Below are 23,900 nucleotides of genomic sequence, written 5' to 3'. Positions count from 1 at the left end.
TGCCAAATTCCACACCGCCTTCTATCCACATTTGATCTTGCCTTTACCATTTTGTGAATTCAAATATAGACATACAGGCTATTCATCTTCCATATATACACAGACATACCTGTTTGGCTGCCTTGTGACAGTGAGGTGCAGGCTGTTCCTATCAGCTCCTTCACCCAGCTCGAGCCCACTCTGGGACCCCTCGCTGAACCCTACGATGCCATTGTGAAGATCATTTCCTGAAAAGAAAAGTGCAGGGTTCTAGTATACTAAGACTTTCAAAGATCTGGGATGCTTCACTAATCTTTCCAGCCGAGATGTCATACAAGTGAACAATTCTCAAGTGAGCGAGGAGAGCAACAATGTTTAAAGGGCTTCACTACAAACAGGCTAGAATAAAATCATAACATCGAGGTGGCTAACATTTTGAAAAAAGAGGACCTGAAGAAAGAAAACATCAAAGCCTACTCCCCACACTGAGATAGATGCTTCTCTCTCTCTCTCTCTCTCTCGGATGAGACTCTACTTCCTATCTCATGTCCTTGACGCTGGGTGTGTGCTTGTTGTTTAGTGGGTATACCCTCCCAGGAGTAAGTCTCGCCAGCAGTGATGTATTTACTGCTGCATCCCCAGCATGAAGAACAGTGGCCAGCACTCTGTGAGTGTTCAATAAATATTATTAAATAAATGAACTCCATTTAACTATCAGCTACCTTCCTGTAAGACAGTTGGCTAAAAGACCATTTATGTTGCACATTTGGCTATTTGCCCCAAAGAAAAACAGAACTATTATGGAATTCTTGAGGAACTGAGTAAAAGAAACTGGTCTGAGTCGTGCTTGAGGTTACAGGCACCCTCGTATCGCAAAATTGTGTTTAAACTGGGAAAAAAGTAGGGTCCACACTACCCTGAAATAGTGCACTGTTTTCTCATAGCGTCATGTTAAATTCCCAAGTACAAAACTTACAAATGTCTGTGTAAGAGAGCAGGGGAGTCAAGAATCATGAGATGGTCTTCTCGATACTCTAATTAATGTAAGGTACTGACAAGACGAGCCAGCCCGCTTAAAGACGTGTTGTATGGTTTCAGAGGGAAATTGCAAATTATCACCAAAAGATTTTATAAACTACATGAGGAACTCTAAAAATAATCATTGCATTTTTAAACCATTGGAATATATACACCCAATAGTATAAAAGCTATATAATATACTGCATTGGTCCATAAATAAACCAAAGAAAACAGTTTTAGTCTATTTCCCAACAGATACAAATAATTTCTTGAAAATGAGATCTTAGACTTTGGGATGGATTATTGAAAGTGGTTAGGAAATTCAGAATGAGGTTTCAAAACAGGACAGGCAACTGTGCACTTGGATGACTAAAGCATATTCCAGAGGAAGAACACGAACTTGAGTATGTTTAGGTTTTCCGCATATCGTGAAAGTATGGATTTACAGATTGTTTAGCTCTGAGCTAAGTGCCATTTACAGCCCATTAAATTCTAGCCTGGCACCTCCGAACAACATCCTATGTTCATAATGTAAGTCCACACCATAGGAAAATGATATGTTTGTTTTTTGTTAACCCTTTTTTATTTTTCAATTACAGTGTATTTTCAACATTATTTTGTATTAGTTTCAGGTGTGTAGCATAGTGGTTGGACAATCATATACTTTACAAAGTATTTCCAGTTCCCATTTGGCACTATGCATAGTTATCACAATATTATTATTGACTATATTTTCTACACTGTACTTTAGATCCCTGTGACTACCGTATAACTACCAGTCTGTACTTCTTACTCCCTTCACCCTTTCACACCGTCCCCTAACCCTCCTCCCCTCTGGCAACCACCAGTCCACTCTCGTGTCTGTGAGTCTGCGAAAACGATGTTTTAATGAACTACTATGAGTGATGCAAGTAATTCACCCTTTAAATTAAATTTAAGATAGAATGATCTTATAAAAACCCTGCACCACAAACGCAGTACATTTTTATCTCCATCACTCCAAAGACACACCTGCAATAATGATCATGGCAAAAGCTGCGAATCCGGTGTCATCCTTTGCCGTCGCTATCTGTGCGCCCCCTCTCGGGTCTGAGAGAAACACGTAGAAGAATTCCTGCCCCTCAGGCTCATCATCATCCAAAATCGGAACCAGTACTTTACGTTCTCTTTCTCCATCTACAAATGTAAGGACAAGAGTTTGTTCTGCAAAGTCCTCGTCTTCAACTGCCCACGTGAGGTTGGACACTCCGGAGACATCGTGAAAGGGCCATGCATCTGGTTCCTTCTGAGCGGCTCTTCCACCAAAGGTTTTGACTGTCACACTGACGTTGCCGGCAGACCCGCCAGTTCTCCGGATGAGAATTTCTGCAGCGCTCAGGGTCCCATTCTTCACCCCCTCGTCAACGTGGACAGTGGGCGGCCCCAGACTAAATGTTCCATGAATGAAAACACCTGCAGTTGCCGTGGCCGCAGTACCAGGAAGGTTGACAAGTTTCTCAGGGATGGCGGTGGCCTCGGTGACAATGGCGACCATTTCCGTTGGCTGTGGGATGGCGGTTGTCTCGGTCACGTGAGGGTGTTTGGTGGAGGAGTCGGTTCCTATGGGAATGAGCGCTGTGTCAGCTGCCACGGCCACGGTCGTCGTGGGGAGAGAGACGTCCACTCCCGCCGGGCCATCGTGACCCTGTATTGTGATCACGGCCACACTGAAGTCCAGATTCAGGCGCGGTCTCCAATTCGTGTTTGTAAACTTTTGTAATCCTTTAGTTTCTACTGAAGTTAGATTAATGTAAAAAAATTCCTCTACCTCAGGAAGCTGGTCATTAATAATGGTTATTTCAAAATTGACCTCAGCTTGGAATTTTTGAAAAAGCAGTTCCCCATTCTCAACAGGCTCAAAATCTTCCAGGGGCTTTGCACTTCCTGCGGTTGTCTGATAGGAAACTTGAATAAGATTGCCGTGGAACCCAAAGAGTCTCTGGACCCGCAACCTGGTCACCTGTGCATCCTCTGACACTAGGACATGTCTGGAACTAGGGGAAAATTGAAAGACTCCCATTGGTTCAATTTCAGCAATGATGAAACCTGGTCTGGAAAAAAACCCATGAGAGAATTGGTGAAAATAGGAATCGCACTGCAGAGATTCATCTATCACATACTTAAGCTGCTGCTCACGAGGACATCTGAAAGATGGCATGCCCTTTTGAATTCCATAAAACCCTACCTACTGATGAGTATGTCAGAGCAGGAGAAATGTAAGAACAGGAGCTGCTATCACTGGTGAGGGGACCTAACACGTTTGAGCGGAGAAGAGCTCACACAGGTCTCTGCTCTGTCTCTCCAGATACCCCCGAGCAGCTCTCGGAAGGGTCTGACACGGCAGGCTCTCTGCTGTGATCAGTACACAGGAAACCAAACATTCTAAGGATGTTCTGGGTGTCAAGGTTTCTTCTCTACCAAATAGAAATGGTTGTTCCTACTAGATGCAAAATCCTTGTTTCTTCCAACTGAATAATCATGGGACTATTCTCTCACACAAGTGTTACTAGAATTTTATATGTGAATTGGGAGAAACATCCATGACTGAGTGATTAATCCTTAGCTTTATCCTCTGGAGTTTTGTTGTGAGTTAACAGTTATGTCAGAGGTAATACTGGTAGTCCATCAGCCTAATCCAGACCACAGATATATTTTCTTTGGCTAACAGGTTTTGTGGGTTTTTTTTGTTGTTTTTTTTTAATCTAAATCTGAATGCCTTTCAGGAGGACACCTTGGAGTCCACACCCACTATGGTAAAGCGCTGGTAACTCATCACTAAGCACAATGATTAAGAGCTCAGACAGTGACCAGAGAGACTGGATTCAAATCTTGGCCCCAACCATTATTGCCTGTGTGACACGAGGTATGTTATATAACCTATCTGTGACTCACTTTCTTTATCTATAAAATGGGACTAACAATAGCATCTATGTCATATGGCTGCTGTGAAGAATAAGAGTTAGAATAAACACATATCATTCTTAAAGCACTGCCGGGCCTGGGGTAAGCACTATACAAGTATTAGCTATTATTATTGTTGTTGAAAGCATTTGAACTTGTTACCCTGAAGTACATTCTCTGACCCAACACTTTTGAAATGGCATATGTATAACCTAAAGCCATATTTTTTGCAGCCAACCAGTAACTCCCTCCATAAACTTGTATACTACACACTAGAATACACACTAATTTTGGCCACACATTTTCCTCATTTTCAAATAACTGAAGAACAGAAAGGTCAGGTAACCATCCCCAAGTCACACAGCAAGTAAGTGGCAGAGCCAGGACTAAAATCACGAGTCTGCTCTAAGGCCTGCCCTCTGCTGTTCTGATCAAGCTCTTCCCGGGTAAGAGAAAAGTAAATTGCTTTTGGCTTGAACACATTTATCTGCAAATATTCAGATTTAAATTAAACTCAGAAGAGCCACTGGCCCCAGTCATACTGTTACCCTACTGTGATGGCACCTCTTTATTCCTAATCCCTGGGGAACCAGCTACTTCCCGAAAGACAGTCCTCTTTAAAGCAGGTGACTTTGCCATCGTGTTTCTTGGTGGAGATGCGGCCCGGGCAGCACCCTTCGTCAGAGGCCGTGCTGCACCCTCCTCCGGGCACGGAGAGGCGGGGCTGCGGCAGCGGGGGCCTTGATGCCGGCACTCAGGCCCTAGGCTGTTACTCCAGGAAAACTGTGCTTGCATCTGCTTCAGGGAAAGTGAGCCTTCTGGTGGGTTTTTGTTTTGTTTTTTCTGTTTACACTGATAAATTCCAGATTATTCCTCAGGGCCGTCTTACCTGAGCTCGGCCCCGCCCGGGGCACTGCTCTGCACGCCCGAGAGGTGGACCACGAAGGCCTCCGGCTGACCAGGGCTGGGAAACGTCCGCAGCGAGACGCCTTTGCTCTGCTCTCCGTGGGAAAAGGAAAGGCTCCCTGAAAGGAGACATGAAAGGGGGTTGGGTATCCTTTCTCGGCTCTTAAATTGGGATCCAACTCTGAAACACGCAGTGAAGTATTTTCTTTTCCAAAATTCTGTGACAGTCTACAAAAAGCAAACCATTTTAAAGTGGGAAAGGAGGGAGATAAATAGGTAGCAAGTTCGCTGGACCACATACCCTGCCTTCAATCCCTGACTACTCTACCTGGGACAGGTCAAACCTTCGAACACCTCGTCTCACTGACCCTCATAAAGTTAATGGTATAACTAAAACTAAAGGAGATTAAGTAACAGTTGCGCTACTGTCGAATACTCAGGTGAACATGGAAGCAGGCACAAAGGTGTGGCGTCTTTCAATTACTGCGTGGTCCAAATTGAGTCTTTAGAATGACTTTTAGCAAAGTCCTAAAATGTATAAACAGTCTGCTGAGTGAGCACCATTTCCAGGTGAGGTGCGTTATTTTTAATTTGACTGAATAAACTTTCTCTCATCCTCACCAAGCAGCCTTTACAGTTCTGATCACTTCAAAATGAGAACACTGTATTACAAAACAAACAGTCAGTTCTTCCAGAGTAAGGATGACCCAAGAAAGCTGGTGGCCAGTTACACCTCCATGTTTTACAAGGATTTTAGAAAAGCAGTGACTCACCCAGTTTCGGGGTCATGTTGCCAACAACAATGAATTCAGGGATGTCTAAGCCAGGGGCGTATCCAGCCACCCAGGCCACCCTGAGAGAGCCGAAGGTGCCTCTCCGAGAAATCACAACCTGGCTGGTCCCGGCAGTGATGTCCGTGAGGGGGAAAGCAGTCGATTCAAATCCAACCTGTGGGAAAACATGCTGAGAACATTTCACGTCTCTCTAAAGGTTCTTGTTTTCTGGAGAGTGCGTTAAAAGTCAACTTTCTCTTTGTTTACACAATACAGTTTCCTGTCTTAAAATATATTCTATTACAGAGTAATGTTTAAGAATGACATCTGAGACTTGAGAAGTTATTCTCTTTTATAATTCTGATTATAGTTTATAGCTTTATTTTTTAAATCAAAATGTAATCCTTTGAATATGAACAATATTCAAAGAGACATATGTAATTATGGTTAAATGGAAGCAAAAAAATAAATAAAAATGGTAGTGTAGTATGGCTTGTTCATGGGTCTTCATAGAACCCAATTTGTCTAGAACTGAAATGTGACTTCTTTCTAAGACATCATAACAGTCTTTGTTTATAAAATGAGCACCATGCACTAGATTTTCTATTAAGGTTTTTCTCAGCTGTTTGATTCAATTTAATAAATTTTTTTTATTTTTGAGGATAAGAAGATTCAAATTTTTTTTTTAAATAATCACCTTTTTCATCCACATAAAGTAAGATCTGTTTTGAAAAATTTTTTTCCTTATTGATTTTAGAGAGAGAGGGAGAGAGATAGAAACATCGATGAGAGAGAACATCGACTGGCCGCCTTCTGCATGCCCCACGCTGGGGATTGGGTCCACAACTTGGGCATGTGTCCTGACTGGGAATCAAACTGGCAACCTCTTGGTGTATGGGTCGATACTCAACCACTGAGCCACACCGGCCAAACAAGTAAAATCTGTTTTGTAAGGGTGGCCTTCCCAGGGTACACTGGGATTAATAAATAAATAACATTGAATTAAGTTCTGGTCAATGAGTAAAAAACAGATTCCTGGCTTCATTTGGAAAAAGTTCACCTTTTTTGTTCCCCATATCTATAAATTTGGGATACCATATGATCAACAGTTCTATATTAAGACCATTCTCCCCATTTTAAATTGAAATGGAGAGTCTCAGATAAATGTGAGAGGGTGCCACTGGATAGCTTCTGGAGCTATAGAAAAACAGAAGAAAAACAAACAAGAAAACTTTAGTTTGTCACCAGACTAGATTGCCAGAAGCTTTGGTCTATCTGAGATAATGCTTGCTCCATGGCTAGAGGCTGTTTAAAAGTGTCATAGCACACCCCAGACACACACACACCATATAAGTACTGGTAAGAAGTGCAAAGGATACACTGAGCATGGGCGTACACCTTGACTAGCCCTGAGCTTGCCCCTGGAGGTGATACAATGTTGTGACAATGTGCATGGACAAGGAGTAGGAAACAGTTACTATGTGAAATGAGTGATACAGGTGGAAACCAATCTTTTTATAACAACCTGTGATCAAAAAAAATGGACAAAACTTCAAAACATTATTACATTGTATACCCTCATTCCCTCTGGAACAGAGGGAGTGCAGAGAAAGAAAACTATTCCTCCCAGTTATTCTTAATACTGGAGGATTCCACGTTAAGAGGCAAAGCAAATTCATTCCCTGGAGAAGTAGTTCACGAGAGAGTACCTGAAGAGCACCCCTGACTGGCCAGAGACCCTGTCACACAAGCCGCTGGCCAGATCTGCCCATACTCCTGTCCTCCATCTGCACAGAATTCCCCTCTGCGCCTTGGGCCAGACCTGTCTCAGTCAAGCTGAAGGAGCTCCCAGATTCAGGAGGAGGATGCAATGAAATCTCATAATACTTTCAAAAATACCTACATTACCAGAGCCAGAGACAAGAGCCCTGCCTTGTTCCTACAGTGATGAATCAACCTACACTGGAAGTAAACCCCTCGAGTTGTTTTTGGTCCTCACGAAATTCATGATGTGATGAGGGAATGATCTTTCCTACTATGAACTCAGGTAGAAGATTCAAATGCTCAGGCTCAGCACGACACTCACATCAGCACACACTTGTCACAGGAAGAAAAACCTCGAAAACTCAAGGCAAATATTCACAAGGCCAGTAAATAAAAAAGGCTGAAATATTACCTGATGTTTCATTCTAATTTTAATTAGTTAGCATAAAATACTTCAATATTAAATATTCAGTATAAAAAAAGGAAATTCTAACTCTAAGCGACTGTTATTTTTAAAATTCTGTACCTTACATTCAAATTTTACAAGATACAGTTCTTCTAAAACTCCAAAAAGGAAATATATAATTCCACCTAGTGTCAAAAATTGACAAATTATTTTCATGTAACATATCCATAATGTCTACTTTGATATTCATAGAATTACTTAGATTTTCATTTTATTTTTAATTTCAAATTTATTTTTCAATTACAATTGACACACAATATTATATTAGTTTTGGGTATACAACATAGTGATTAGACATTTATATACCTTACAAAGTGATCACTTCGATAAACCTAGTACCCATCTGATACCATACGTGGTTATTAGATTATTGATGATATTCTCTGTGCTGTACTTTATATATCCATGACTATTTTAATAACTGGAAATCTGTACTTCTTAATCCCTATCATTTTTTACACCCATCCCTGACAGATGGAAAGATTACTAAAATGTAAGGAAATAGTGACTCTTAAGAAAAATTGTCTGAATCTTAGTTCTTCCTGTAAAAGCTGCCCTCTAGTGGTTCCCAGATAGTACCACACCCAGGGCCAATTACCTGAGAATTGGCTGCTTTCTCTGGGACAGGAAGGACAGCAGATTTTGCTTCCTGGAGAATTTTTGGCATGCCATAGAAACGTCCACCAACAAGCATCACAGTCATCAGTTGCAAGGTGAAATTAGAGCCCAGTGATAGGAAGACCTACAAACAAACAGTATCGATTACTTTTTTTTTGACAATTGAATTGTAGTCTTTATTGAAGTTATTTTTACAAACTTATATCTGTCTCCTAATATGAAAAGGTATTTTTCGACTACGTTTTTGAATAAAAAAATAATTTTCAGAGAAAAAGAAAAAGACTGACTTTGGCATAGTCATCAGCACACTGCCTCAGGATACATTCGTATCAGTTTCATCGATCTATATCCTTTCCCCACGTTAAAAAACAAATTGAGACTGTGGGGTGAACAGTGATAGTAATATAGCACTAAAAACACAATTTTGCAAATTCTCCATGTGTTCCCAAATGCATCAGGACTGAGACTCACAAGAAACAGTATTAGTGACAGAATCACCTGCTACAGGAATAGAAGGAGCTCACAGGTGAATAGTGTCAGCTCCTAAAAGCAGCAAAACTCAGTTTCTTCCTCTTCATTGATAGTAACTGACAACTCTGATATTTAAGCAAAATGGATAATGATTTAAGTGAACTTATTGAGTATTTGACAAATAATTACTAACATCTGGTATTAAATATCAATTTTCAAAGTTCAGAATCAAAATAGGATGAAACCTGAATTTAAAAATTTACATTTCTCCAAAAAAATTTTTAAAATATATTTTCCCACAGAAATATTATTGTTGATAATTGATAAGATCCCAAGTTATCCCATAACCTGGACTATTACTAAAAATTCTGTACATCTTTATTGAATGTAAAAATAAGCGTTTCTGTGGAATCTATTCTTCTTTTAAAGATAATGTACTTAAATGTAAATCACACCCCCCAAATGTGCGAAATATGTACCATAGTGGTTTCAAATGCTGTGCAACATGAGGGTAACAGATGTCTCATTCAGTTAGTCAATGTTTTTTTTGTCAAAACGACAATCACTGAACATGGTCACGGGCTAAGGAAACAGACTTAAATCAGTGTCCTGACTTCAATCGTGTGTCTCCCTCCTCTCCTCTCAGGGTAGCCTCTTCTTCCCCATGCAGTTACCGGCTGGGCAGCTACAGACTTGAGCCCTATTTCCTAAAAAGTGAAGGGCCAGCCTCCCCGTGCCTCCCCATCTGGCTCCGCCGTTCAGGAGCCCAGCCAGCACACACAGACTCATGCAACGCTGCAGACCCCCAGGATACAGCTACTGAACATCAAAGTTGAACAGCAGTAATAGCCAACATGAGGAAAAGCTGGTTTGCTACAGGGGGTTAATTTGCAAAGGAACTTGAAGGATTTTAGGAGAGGTCATGTTCTCCAGTACGCCCTTCCATATCCTCTGGCCCAGGACTACATCACCAATACTATTCTACATATTCCCCCATCCTCCCTGATCGCAATTGGGTACAAACAGAAAGAATTTACAGTCCCGTACTACTCTGTGCACACCTCAAACACTGCTAACCCACGATTTTATAACTGCGGTCTGTGGGCCTTCTGTACTGGTCATGGAGCAACATGACAACAGGAACTGTGACTGTCACCTTTGGGTCTGCTGTGCTTATTGCAAGGGCTGGCACAGGGTAAGTGCTCAATAAGTGTTTGAATGAATGACTCAACCACAGATGTAAAATTCTTCTTGCGTTACAGCTTAAATACTTTTAAATTCAGACTTGTTTCGTTAGTGTGCCAATGGTTCTTGTCATCAGCATGTGCCTCCTATAAGAAGTCTGTTGTTAACCAGGTGAGGCAACTGTTTACACTCCCGGGCCCTGATGTTCAACCAGCACCAAGAGCCTTCTAGTTTTCAGAGCCTAACGGACACTTACTGTGTTCAAAGACCCACTCCCCTTCTCGGTGGCTGACCTGCCCAAAGTCCTAACTTTTACTGGGAGAGTGGAACAGGGAGAACTGTATGTAATTCTTGTAACTAGCATCTTATAAACTTCAAAGAGCAATGCACGATATCCAGGGTGTGAAGCAAGAAGGGGCCCACTGGAAAAATCCTACCCTTGGCTTATGTGCGTGTCACACCCTGCCCCATACAGTTACCTTGGAAGACTGATTCACACAGTAACACCTAATATAATCTACATCCCGTCCTACACCACAATCCTGGAAAGTGAAAGAAGGAACCTGTGCAATTTTAAATATGTTAATAAAAGACATTAAAATAAGGAAATAAAAGGAAGCTTTCATTGAATGCATCAGCTAGTCAACTTTTGTTACTCTCTATTGAAAATAGAAATTAAAAATAATCAAAATAGATTCACAAAAGATATAAAGAATTCAGATAATTTAAATAGGTATTAGGAAAGTTAACTATCTGTATAAACTATATTATCATCAAGCTTTCAAAGTGAAATCAAAAAAGGACTACCACCTTTCACAGTGTTCCAGGCAGTACTCAACAAAAGACGATCTCAGACTCAGGCAGACCAATGGTTTTAGTCCATGTAATGTTTATCACATATTCGATTTTCCTATACATAGTCTGAGAATAATTTTGTACTTTCCACATTGCTTAGTAAAATAATGGAATGATCAAATCTTCAATGTGCCATGTCTTATTGTCAAATGAAGTCTTACTATAAATTCAAGACATAGAAAACAAAACTGTTCCCAGAAAAGCAGAAGGAAGGCCCGCCTGTGTTCATTAGCAGAGATTATAACCTGAATGTGTTTAGAAGGTGATGTGATACAGTTAGGTGTGGGAAAATGTTTCAAGTTATTGGGTAATGATGTAATTACATTATGTAATTTAAGCACACTGTATAAAAAAAAAACACAACTCTGATCATTTGTCAAGGAGGCTTAATAAAATAACATTCTGATTAAATTAATCCACCTCTCATTTCCCCAGCTCTGCACTCTATCCCCGTCTTGAGAGTTTCGGGGAATCGGAAACGGAGGTTAGGCATCGAGTAAACGAAAGAACTACAGGGGTGCAGGAGCCACCAGAAAACCCGTGTCTCACCACGGGGCCTCCGTTTTTCCCTTTATCACACAGCAAAGGTAAAGACTCAGGTACACAGAGGACAAGAAGGCTACATAGTAGGTACAAATTTGTATAATATGCTTGTTGCTATTCTGAACGGCGGCCTGTTTTCTATCGATCATGAGCTTCCATGAAACGATCATCAGTCACTGAGTGGGCTAAAGTTCGTGGAATACAAATAGGAAACTGCTTCATTTTTTTCCCTATTGCTGCTTTGTGGGGTTTCTTTCCACTACCCGCTGACTGTGCTGTGGGTCAATCTTGAAGCTTTCTGTCACGTTCAGGAATGTAAAGGCCAGACTTATATCAATCAAGACTTCCATTGTGCACACAGTTAGAGCTCCCCTGTTTATCCCAGTTTTTGTGTGATTCATGGTTCAGGACCTACAGCGGGAAGGGGTCATCGTGTGATGCTTCAGTACTCCTCAGTCCCCCTGGGACCCCTCGCCAGCCTTCTGGCATGTTCGAGGTTTGGGGCAGGGAGGGCTGCTTCGAGACAGGACAGAAAGCTTGCTTCGCTGCCACGGTCCTTTCTTGCCTGTCCCTGGCTGACCACCACTGCCATGAAGACGGGCACTCGAACTCTCCCCCTTCCGTGGAACTGCATGGTGTCCCCCAAGGACTTCAGAATCCCACTGCTCACCGTTCCTCCGGAGGTGATGATCTTTCCTAGATTCTCTCCTAGCTTCACACTTCCCTCTACAGATCTTCTCAAGATTATTCCAATCTGGTTGCCCTCGGGGGCAGCCTTTCTCAACATGCGATAATTAATCCCAGTGCCACAATGCTACCCGTGAATGAGAAAAAGGAACTTCCATGCTTATAAATGATACGGTTATGTACCGTCCTCGGAAGGAGTAAGACAGTCACTCAGATCGTTTCTGTGGTTCAGGCTGAGAAAGGCTCCTGAGGCACCTACTTGATACAGGAAATCCACGTGTTCCCGTCATGCCCACGCCAGATGTTTGCCAGCGCAGTCCACCACCCTCTCTGTTTCACCATCGCAGAAAGTCAGAGCCAATTTCCCATGTTCCAGATTTGCACGGAGAGAAGCAGGTGCCAGGCTCTGTGTTCACGTAGACCCTCCAACCCCAGGGACACATGGCAGTCCCATGAGAAAGCCTACATTCCTCCCCTTCAACAAGTATCCTCTGTGTGCGTGTGCACGTGTATGTCAGGCTATGTATATATAGCAATTAAAATAATTTCGGGAACTTTGTAAGTATTAAATAAATACCTGCTACTATCTAGACAAAAATATTTCATCTCCAAACTGGAACATACTTATTCACTTACAATTTGCAACTTCACTCTAGGTATTATTCCATAATTACTATGCACTTTCCAAGGTTACATTTAAATACGCATCTGAATAAGATATAATCCTATCCTGAGGTTAGTCAGGGCTCTCCCTGGAGAAGTCTGATTGGAATGAGCAGGAAACTGAAGAAACACAACAAACCTCAGTCCTTACTGGCGTCGTGTCTACTTCATAGCTCGCACCATCCTTGACCACCAGCTGCCTCTCTGCGTTCTCTGGAACAACTGGCTGCTCCTTATTACCAGATGATATTCGATAGCCAACAGCCACGTCTCCAAAAGTCCCGGCCAGCCTGGTTACATTAATTTGAATGAATCTACTAAGGTTCTGCCCAACAAGTATTGACTGGCGATCTGCATACAGAGCGAATACTCCGTGTGGGTCGTCGTTTGCAGAGACAGAGAACCGTGTGATGCAGTTTTCCGGGTCCAGATCGGCTCCCCCCTCTGCAGAAACGAGCTGGATCACATAGGCTTCCTCTACCTCAGGTACATCATCGGGCAGCAGGTGAACATCAAAGCTCACGTCACTCTCTCCATCAGCAAGGATGAAAAACCCTTTTGTAGAAAGAAAGTCTCCAGTAATATCAAACTGACTACTTATTTCCCAGTAAACCTAAGATAAAAGGGAGAAAAATCCAACAACGTTATACAATTTAGTAAATTGAATCAAAATCCTTTAAATTATGTGTCCTTTCTAAATATACAAAGAGAAAACATTAATTGTGCATCATTATATTCATGAAGTCCCCAGGCAGTTAGTTAGTTTAGAAAGTAGAGAGGAGTGATGTATATCGTGAACGTATATTAACTCTTATAGGCTGTTGTATGCAATGTGCAGGACAAGACTGCAAAATCTCATTTTACTTACTTCTAAAAGAATAACAATCAAGAGAGATTAAGAGGAGCAAGTTAACTTTAAAATGCCAGTACCACAAAAACGTTCCATAGTGAACCATAAACAATATTGGAAGGTAAAAAGTAAGTAATCTAATGCTTCCCATCAGAATTTATTTTTGTTTTTTTAACTATGAGGGAATATCTATTAGATTTCTTAGAATTGAGAGTTATTTTCCAAGAATTTGGAGCCTCTAAACCACAAAGCTTCAACTTAACAAATACCAGTTACAGGAAAAGAGGGAACTTCACAAAATATGTTTTTCAAGAAAACGAGGAACCTAGATCTATTAGACAAGAATCTTGATTCACAAGGGCATCCTCAAATGTTCTACATCAATGAACACACAAATGCAACCTCTTAAAAATCAGTTTCTAAATATAAAAAAAATTATACTGAGAAATAAAGCCTTGGACAATACATTAAGCAGTTTACACAAACCATTCAGAGATTGAAGGAGGAAAAGCTTCACGTTATAGCAAACAAGAACATACAACATAGTTGAGTCATAGTCTTCATGATCAAGTGTGCAGACAACCTTTTAATCTGATTGTAACCAAATGTAGAGAGGTTGCTACAAGTGGATGCCGGCTGGGGAGCCCGAAGGTACAAAAATGAACCTCTGAGCTTCTCTGAAAACTCAGGTCACTTCAGTTTATGAAAACCTTTAACGAGAACAACACAATTTCTCTGTCCCTCTCAACCATGTTTGCTAAGCCAATGGTTACTCTACTTAAAAATAAAATGGAAAGGAATACCTTAATCTCTCCCAAAATGCCCTTAACTCTTTTGACAAAGAAAGTGATGATCAGGGGCCCTTCCAGAGCTGACGGCTCCAAATATGTCTTCACGGATAAAGATTCAGGAGCAAATTGAACCACTCCATTGGGATCACCAAACTTTTGTATCTAAAAATAGAAACAGAGCAGAATGAATAACACATATAACAACTATGGATGAAAATACAGTGTCCAATTTATCAATCAATACACAGATAGACAAAGAAATAGAAGAAACATACAAATAATACTTAAATATGATCTACCCAGCTATCTGATTTTTAAACCTTCTTTATTACACTGATTGTTAGCTAAAACAAGTAAGTTCTTATTCCCCAAGGATAATGGGAATAAGTGTCAGGAAAAGGACAATTTGTAAAATCTCAAAAGGATAGTACTTTGATGCCTAAGTTTAGGTTTGCCTTACATTTGTTTTATTTAACCAGTTGATTTTTTTTTTTAATCCACACCCGAGGATATTTTTCTATTTATCTTCAGATAGAGTGGGAGAGAGAGGGAGAGAAAGGGAGAGAGAGAGAAACATCAAAGTGAGAGGGACACATTGACTGGTTGCCTCCCGCACGAACCTGGCCGGGGACGAACTGCAACTGAGGTATGTGCCCTTGACAGGAATCGAACCCGAGACTCTTTGGTCCATGGGCCGATGCTCTACCGCTGAGCCAAACCGGCCAGGGCTTAACCAGTCCATTTTTGCTGACTTCTTTCTACTGGTTATAATAGAAGGTGGAGAGAGGCGAAAGGCATCGCGATACTTGGTTCCATGCATCAATTTATAGATTACGGTGCCCCACTGTTTCGTCAAACACCAGTGTGGATGCTGCTGTGAGGTATTTTGTAGCTGTGATTAATATTTACAATCAGTTGACTTTAAGTAAAGGAGATTATCCTCGATAATCTGTGTGGGCCTCAACCAATCCGCTGAAGGCCTTAAGCATGAATACTGAGGTTTCAGGAGAATCATTCTGCCTCAAGACTGCAGGTTAGAAGTCCTGCGTGACTTCCCAGCCTGCGGGACTGCCCCACAGAATGCAGACTCCAAGACCAACTTCAGCTCTTCCCTGGCTTTTCCGCCTGCTGGACTGCCTGCTTGTCATTTCTTCTTCTGCCGAGTTAAACTGGGAAGAGGGGTGGCTTGTTCAGATGGCCACGCTGTTGGGAATCATTTATGGTAGGGAGACATAGTCCTCTGCCAAGACTATCAACCTCTTCACCCCAAAAAACGTCAGGGTGAGAAAACTCAGAGCTTGGTGAGCTTGGTCCCCACAACCAATCGATCAACCAATCTCTCTCCCTCCTCTCCCCCTCCCCCAGGTCTCTATTCCTCTAGAGAAACATGACTGATACAGACCCCACACAAGAGTGCTTTTCAAACTTAAAAGATGTCCATTTCTCTCTCTTCAGTGGCCCTGGTCCAAGCACTTTCTGCCCAATGGACTGGGTGGTTCATATCAAATACGCTGGATCTGAATCTAATCCAACACGTCATTGTACTAGTTAAACAAGTATCATTCTTCCTTCACACAATCTGACTCGTGACGAGCTATTAATTTTAATGTACTTTCATGGCAAATATATCCACTGCTTAGGATGATATCACTAATACCTCCTCCCTAGAAGTGGCAAACATCCCCCAAACACCAAATTTTCTTAAAGAGTGGTAAATAAGTATTTCTCACTATATTAAAGCTTTCATAGAACTAACACCAATAATCAGGCTACATAAGAAACTAATATAACAATCATAGAAATTATTATGACTTCATTTGGTTTTATAACTTGCAATTCATCATACGCCTGTAAAGTTTCAACAAATATGTATGCATTTTTTGATAACGCTATTAAAAATTTTGTGAGAACATAAAGTCAGACTTACTGTTAACGTAACATCTTTAGCTCTGGCGTCTAACGTAGCTTCTCCTTTCACAAGTTTAAGTTTAATAATGAAAGTCTCTTCAACTTCAATTTCTTCATGAGGATAGACTGTCAGAATTATGGTTCTCAGTCCACCTTCTCCCTCTCCAAAATAGAAGGACCCGCTCACTGGGTCTGCAATGTCTCTGTTTTGTGGTGGTAAGACGTCCTGAGAATTGGGTCCTGCTATCTCCCAGTTCACCTGCAGGGTGGTGTTGTTTTTAAAAATTGATATGATCAGTTTTAAACCAAGAATTACTTTGCAGGATAAGTAGTATTAGAAAAAAAAAATACACATGTGTATGAAAATTATTCTAGAATATCTCCAGCGAATTCTTAGGTATCCGCTCAGTTTCTTAAACCATGATATTTGCGAATATAAACTACATTACTATAGAATACCAGTTTTCATGAATGACAACATGTAACAAGAAAAGAGAAATGTGAAGACCTGGTCATTTTTCATCATCACAGGATAGCAAAAATATAAAAGTCCATATTAAAATATATATATTAGAGAAATATTTTAAAAATTTAAATGTACAAGTACAACGCTGTCTTGCTGTATGCGCATGTTCTGCCCATCAAAACCTATCTGAATAATAAAACCATTGAAAACTCCGCTGGGTGTTCAGCTTCTTCTAAATATACTTAAATAAATTTCTAGTATAAAATGAATAGACATTTCCATAACTTGTGGTAAGAAACAAAGTTTCTACATTAGAATAAATGCATTTTTAAAAGTTTCTATAATTTAACATTGTATGCTTTTCAATATCTCTGAAGAAAGAAAACTGGGCACTCTCTTTGCTTCTTTAATCTTTCATCAGAATTGTATACAACCAATCACTTCCTTTTTCTTAAAACATTGCGTCTTGTCTCTCTTGACTTACGTGACACTCACATGATACATGCCTTCCTGGTTTTCCCTCTTCCTTTGCATTTCAATTTTCTTTGCTGGCTCTCCTTCCTTAGATGCCTAAATGTTGGGAGCCTGGGGCTCAGGTCTGTATCCTTCACATCTTTTTCTATACCCCTTAGGCCCCATAGTTTCAATGTCTGCATTTGTGTCAATACCTTCCCTGTCTGCAGTCCTAACCCCAACCTGACCACCTCCCCCCCAACTGGGATATCTCATAGCTGTCTCAAATTAATATGGCCAAAACAGAGCTCTTGGTTCTCCCCCAAGCTTCTACATTTCAGTAAGCAGCACTGTAATATAACCGGTTGCTAAAACTAACATTCTAGCAGTTACCCTCGATTCTTGCCTTTTCCTTGGCCTCCATTAGCCCAATGAGTTTTTCTTCCAAAACATACTCAATGTCTGTTCACTTCTTGACGTCTCCATCTCCACCCTTGTCTGAGCTGACAGCTTTGCCCTGGACTGTGGAGGGCAACAGCCACCTCACTGCCCATCCTGCTTCTAATCCGGCTCCCTGACAGTCCATTTTCCTCACAACTGTCCTCAGGGAGCTGTTTAAAATGACAACTCAGTGACATTGACATTAGTCCCCTGCTTAAAACGTTCCAGTGGCATCCTGTTTGCACTTCACATAAAATCTTTAAACTGCTTTAGGATGTTCTCCGTGATCAAACACCTGCAGAGGCCTCTGAGCTTCCCTATGCTGTGATCTGACATGTCCAGGCCCCCAACACAGACCTCTCCAGACCTCGAACATGCCAGGCTTATCGATCTGCACTGGCTTTCCCTCTCATACTCATCCCTCTGACGAGGACATGACCACTGTTTCTCATCATCCAGCCCTCAGCTTAAATATCACATCCTCACCATCCAATCAAGAGTAGCCAGTGTCTCCTGATTTCACATTTCTGCAAAGCACTGAGTGTTATCAGTTCATTTTCCTTTTATTTATTTGTTTATTGTTCTGAAAGCTTTATGAGAACATAGACAAGGTCTGTCTTGTTCACCAGTGTGTTCTCAGTGCCCACAGCAGGGTCTGGCACTTGGAAAGCACTCAACAAATACTTGTTGAATTAATGCATTGCACCAGAATTCATCATTTAATTTCTAACTGGCTCTCAAGAGCTTCCTGAGGACAGCTGTATGCCTCATACATTTTTATGTGCTTCACAGGACTTAGAAGCTACTTTACACCTACTAGGTAGTTAATAAATATTACTGATTGTGAATAAATAAATGAATGTATTTGAGGAATAAGAAAATCCAACATAAAACTCAACTATCAAAAATTATTTTTTAAACCATGAAAATAATAACTACCTGAATCTCTCCTAAGAGTCCTCCAGTCCGCTCCAGCACCAAGGATACAATCATTGTGGAACTGGGATTAGGAAGAGAAATTCTGCTTTCATTGAGAAATCTTACAACGCCAAAGGGAGAGTCACTCTTGGCTATCGTGATTCTGCTCACTAGGTGGCGCCCAAGGACCGCTCCACCTGTAGCTCCAATGAGCAGAATTTCAATGGGCTCTGCAAATTCACTGCATAGCAAAAAGGAGCAATTCTGTGAGTCTTAGTACATTAAAATGCTTCGAAAATCCAAATAACTAGTCATTTTCCTAATTGGTCATACATATTCAAGGCACAGTAGTCACACACCAAGTGGGAAGAAGAGGGTGCTCAGCTAAAGGCACAAATGATCAATTTCAACATTATTAGACTTTCTTCATTTCATTTTAATTGCTTACTGCATTAAAGAAATGAATGTCAGAATATTTCTATATTCTGACTAGACTTTTCAAATCTGAAATAGTAAAAATTATTATTCCTGTATTTGAAAAAAGTAACATACAATCACAATGGTCTCCCAATCTCTTTTCCCTGTCCAAATGCATCATCCTCCTCCCAAATTTATCACTTGTTTCTCCATGTCCACGTGTATAATCTAAAATTCTATTCAGTGCAAAACACAGGTAAGGATTGGAACACAATATTCATGTTTTGTGTATGCCCAAATTATAGTAGTCCCCCACTATTTGTGGTTTCGCTTTTCCTGGTTTCAGTTACCTGAAGTTAAGCGCAGTCCAAAAATATTAAACAAAAAATTCCAGAAATAAACAATTCATCAGTTTTAAATTCCATGCCATTCTACGTAATGTAATGAAATCTCCCACTGACCTGCTCCATCCCAACCAGGACACGTTTAGTGGCTTAGTAGTCATCTGGGTTATCAGACTGACTGTCCTGGTACCACCATGTTCTGTTCCAGTAAACCTTATAGTAGCTTAATGCCGTGTCTCAATGCCTACCTATCCATCTCACATCAACTCATCATCTCATCATGTAGGCACTGTGTCATCTCACATAATTGCAAGAAGAATGGTAAGTACAGGACAATTAAAATATTTTATTATAGCATATTGTTATAATTGTTCTATTTTATCATTAGTTATTGTTGCTAAGCTCTTAATTAATTTATATATTATACTTGATTATAGGTATGTATAGGAAAAAAGCATAATATCTATAGGGTTTAGTACTACCTGCAGTTTTGAGATACTGGGGGTCTTGGAATATATCCCCTGCGGATGGGGCAGGGGGGTACTGTATTTCTGATATCACTAAATTGTTACCTTTCAGTGTCATCAATAATGGAGACATTTATAAAACTTAAGCTCTGCCCATGCTGAAACGTGACGGAATCACCATGCAGGACATAATCGACGCCGCCGGGAACCGCAGAGGAGCTCTGCGAGATGAAATCAGCCGTCACGCGGCCGTATGCTCCGTGCAGCCTCAGCACCGGAATCAGGATCGTCCCAGCATCTTCCTCCACTGTAACAGGCATTTGCAATTAACTGGTACGTCAGGCAAAGCAACAAACTTTTATAAGATTTAGTCAAATTAAGCATGGCAATTAAATATAATGGTAGAGTTCAAATTACTCAATTAGTCCACAGTTCATTTATCACTTTAAAAAAATGTTGGTGAAAAGTTTGTGCCTTATTTTTCAGGAGGAATTTAGTTTGACACCAGCTGAAAGTTGCAATGAACAGTATAAGTTAAAATTTAAATAGCCTATGTAATCATCAGCAAAGGCACCTTCTTCTATGTACCACAGCCAATAAATGATGCTTTATTAGAAAGTGGCTACTCACTGATTTCTAACCACAAAGATAAGCATTGCATAAGTTAAAAATATATTCATAAAAGTGTTTGAAATATGAATATTTCAATAGTCCTAAGGTTAAACTTTATTCTTCTAAATTACCTTGTTCCTAACCAGTCAGCTTTGGCACACATAGGTTAGGTTCAAGATTTCTCAAAGGTAACCTAAAATATATTATGTTTTAGTAATGTATAAATATATAAAGGCCAGGCACAAATACATATTAAAGGTGTATATGTACATGTGTATATACATGTACATGTACAAACACACACACACACACACAAACACACACACACCAAAGAGAAAAAATTTATGTATGAGAATTCAAACTGATCAGGTCGAGCTCCGAAACGCTATAATTCAGAAAGTAGAAGCAAATTATAAAATAAGGTTGCTGAACCTACCTTCGAAGGCAGTATACCTTGGGTCAAATTCAATGATGCCCTCTGCATTATCGTTTTTCATTATTATGATTCGGACAATGGAGATGTTTCCTATTTCAGGAGGCTGATCTACTTGAAGTCCATTTTCTTGGATGGTAAAATCATACCCTCTTGCAAAGTCATAAAAAATAAAATGAGTACATAATTTCCTACCATGAATTGAATGGTCTTCTTAGCTCCTATAACTTAGTCCTATTAAGCATTTTAATACTTTTTAAAATTCCCAACACTAAAATACTCCTTTTTTTCCCCCTGAAATGCTGTTTGAAATGGATTTCTGTGCTGCTTGCAATTATCACTGCCTGCATGAAGCCAAGTCTAATATAAAGTTATTAAACTGAGGCAATGGGGAGATAACAAAACTATGAGGAAATTGGGAAGAAGAGGTCGTAAAATGAAACTCTGGGGCTAGGAATGCACTGCTGAACACTGCAGTAATGGACCCAAATGGGAACGTACATTAAACTGCAGGGCACGCGAAGACGGACACCTGCTGGGCTGGACGAGCTCAGTGTTAGGTGGAGTTACTTCAGATAAATAGTGAGTGTTATGCCACTGAAGCAATTTCAAGCTAAACATTCAAGAAAATATTTTAATATCTGTGGAAAACAATTACAATTGTTGCCTCTGTTCTTTATTATAGATGGTGTTTTACTTGTCTAATGACATTTATGCAAGGGAAGTTTTTATATACATATATATTGAAATTATTCCCATTAAAGAAAAGTTCTGACCTCCAGAGTTTTATATCGCTTTAATCCCTGAAGCTAAAAATGGCATTGAACCATTGTAGTTCTTCATTCAATTTCCAAATTCTACTTCCCTGGTATTTTTGCCCCATCTAATTTTGACAGGTTGAAAGCTGGTTAATAAGATTATATATGAGGGAAATTAGAAAAAAAAGAATTAAAATATTAAATGACTGGAGTAACTGTTATCAGTGGTCTGAGGTGGATTGTGTATAAGTAGTACATTTTCTAGCAATGGAGCAAAATACTTTCCTTTTCAGATCAAAGGAAGACTAGAAATTTATTTGAAAGGAAAAACTTGTTTCCCCAGAATTAAACTAGGTAGAAATGTCCTTCCTTCCTTCCTTCCTTCCTTCCTTCCTTCCTTCCTTCCTTCCTTCCTTCCTTCCTTCCTTCCTTCCTTCCCTCCCCCCCTCCCTCCCTCCCTTCCTTCCTTCCTCCCTCCCTCCCTCTCTTCCTTCCTTCCTTCCTTCCTCCTAACCTGAGGATATTTTTCCACTGATATTTTTAGATAGAGTGGAAGGGGAGGGTGGCAGAGAGAGAAAGAAACATTGATGAAAGAGAGATACATTGACCAGTTCCCTCCCGACAACCTACTTAGTCAATAACAGTGATATGATATCACACTTAATGAGCTACTTTTACCAAATTTCACCTATTTAAATAGTCAGTAACCTGCTGAAATTTTAACACATGACTACAAATTCATTCCCATCTCCAGACAGAGAATCATCTCTGGGAAATTTAAGATAGAAAGTATATGCAAGCCCACAATATGATTTTTCCAGGTGGAATGATATACACACTCAGTGAAATATTTCAGTTTTCAAAAAGCTTGCAAATCATGGCATTTATATAACAAATGCAAAAACATTTCCATGCACAGAAAACTTCCTTTAGAACTTATATGAATGCAAACATTCTCGCTGAAGGTCTGGTGGCAACAGCCAACGTGGAGTCGCCGGGCTGCTCAACCTGCGGCCTGCTCAACCCGCCGCCTGCTCAACCCGCGGCCTGTTCAACCCGCCGCCTGCTCAACCCGCGGCCTGCTCAACCTGAGGCCTGCTCACACCCACCGCCTGCTCAATCTGCGGCCTGCTCACACCTGCGGCCTGCTCACACCTGCGGCCTGCTCACACCTGCGACCTGCTCACACCTGCGGCCTGCTCACACCTGCGGCCTGCTCCACCTGCGGCCTGCTCAACCTGCGACCTGCTCACACCTGCGGCCTGCTCACACCCACCGCCTGCTCAATCTGCAGCCTGCTCCACCTGCGGCCTGCTCACACCTGCGGCCTGCTCAACCTGCGACCTGCTCACACCTGCGGCCTGCTCACACCCACCGCCTGCTCAATCTGCGGCCTGCTCCACCTGCGTCCTGCTCACACCTGCGGCCTGCTCACACCCACCGCCTGCTCAATCTGCGGCCTGCTCCACCTGCGGCCTGCTCACACCTGCGGCCTGCTCAATCTGCGGCCTGCTCCACCTGCGGCCTGCTCACACCTGCGGCCTGCTCAATCTGCGGCCTGCTCCACCTGCGGCCTGCTCACACCTGCGGCCTGCTCAATCTGCGGCCTGCTCCACCTGCGGCCTGCTCACACCTGCGGCCTGCTCAATCTGCGGCCTGCTCCACCTGCGGCCTGCTCACACCTGCGGCCTGCTCAACCTGCGGCCTGCTCAACCTGCGACCTGCTCACACCTGCGGCCTGCTCCACCTGCGGCCTGCTCACACCTGCGGCCTGCTCCACCTGCGGCCTGCTCCACCTGCGGCCTGCTCCACCTGCGGCCTGCTCAACCTGCGGCCTGCTCACACCTGTCAGTACTTCAGCTAACTGCGCTCCCACTACAGCAGGGCCTCCATATGGTTGGTTCTTGATCTCCCACGGAAACTTGGTGCACATTAATGACTGGGCCTCTGTGACTCAATTTTTTTACCCCTTTTAAAACTGGTATTGGGCAAGCATCTACCTCATTCACCCACGGAGAAGACAATACAGCCTTCATTGATTCCAAAAAGAAATCTGTCACTTCAGCCCACTCTCAGGTACAGAGATAGAGACGGGGAGGCAAACTCCCCAAGGCCAGCTGACCTCTGACCTAGAGAACAGTGACTCCTATTTTCTCACCAAATTACTCCGGT

General features: G+C 41.5%; 1 protein-coding gene across 1 annotated transcript in view; it reads right to left on the bottom strand.

Annotated features, from left to right (window-relative positions):
* ADGRV1 (adhesion G protein-coupled receptor V1) overlaps positions 1 to 23,900 on the bottom strand; it is a 526,552-nt gene that overhangs the window by 327,653 nt on the left and 174,999 nt on the right. Inside the window, exons 66-76 of the mRNA XM_036279419.1 lie at positions 20,974 to 21,122; positions 20,031 to 20,232; positions 18,719 to 18,938; positions 16,439 to 16,678; positions 14,524 to 14,673; positions 13,010 to 13,483; positions 8,447 to 8,590; positions 5,619 to 5,793; positions 4,829 to 4,964; positions 2,011 to 3,089; positions 110 to 227 (exon numbers count right to left, since the gene is read on the bottom strand). Of these exons, the coding sequence (XP_036135312.1) occupies positions 110 to 227; positions 2,011 to 3,089; positions 4,829 to 4,964; positions 5,619 to 5,793; positions 8,447 to 8,590; positions 13,010 to 13,483; positions 14,524 to 14,673; positions 16,439 to 16,678; positions 18,719 to 18,938; positions 20,031 to 20,232; positions 20,974 to 21,122 (3,087 nt within the window). The remainder of the gene's footprint in view (positions 1 to 109; positions 228 to 2,010; positions 3,090 to 4,828; positions 4,965 to 5,618; positions 5,794 to 8,446; positions 8,591 to 13,009; positions 13,484 to 14,523; positions 14,674 to 16,438; positions 16,679 to 18,718; positions 18,939 to 20,030; positions 20,233 to 20,973; positions 21,123 to 23,900) is intronic.

The sequence above is a fragment of the Molossus molossus genome, unplaced genomic scaffold, assembly GCF_014108415.1.
Source record: "Molossus molossus isolate mMolMol1 unplaced genomic scaffold, mMolMol1.p scaffold_m16_p_3, whole genome shotgun sequence".
NCBI classification, from domain to species: domain Eukaryota; kingdom Metazoa; phylum Chordata; class Mammalia; order Chiroptera; family Molossidae; genus Molossus; species Molossus molossus.
The sequence above is the reverse complement of the archived record's forward strand: the minus strand, read 5'-3'. Positions and strand labels throughout refer to the sequence as shown.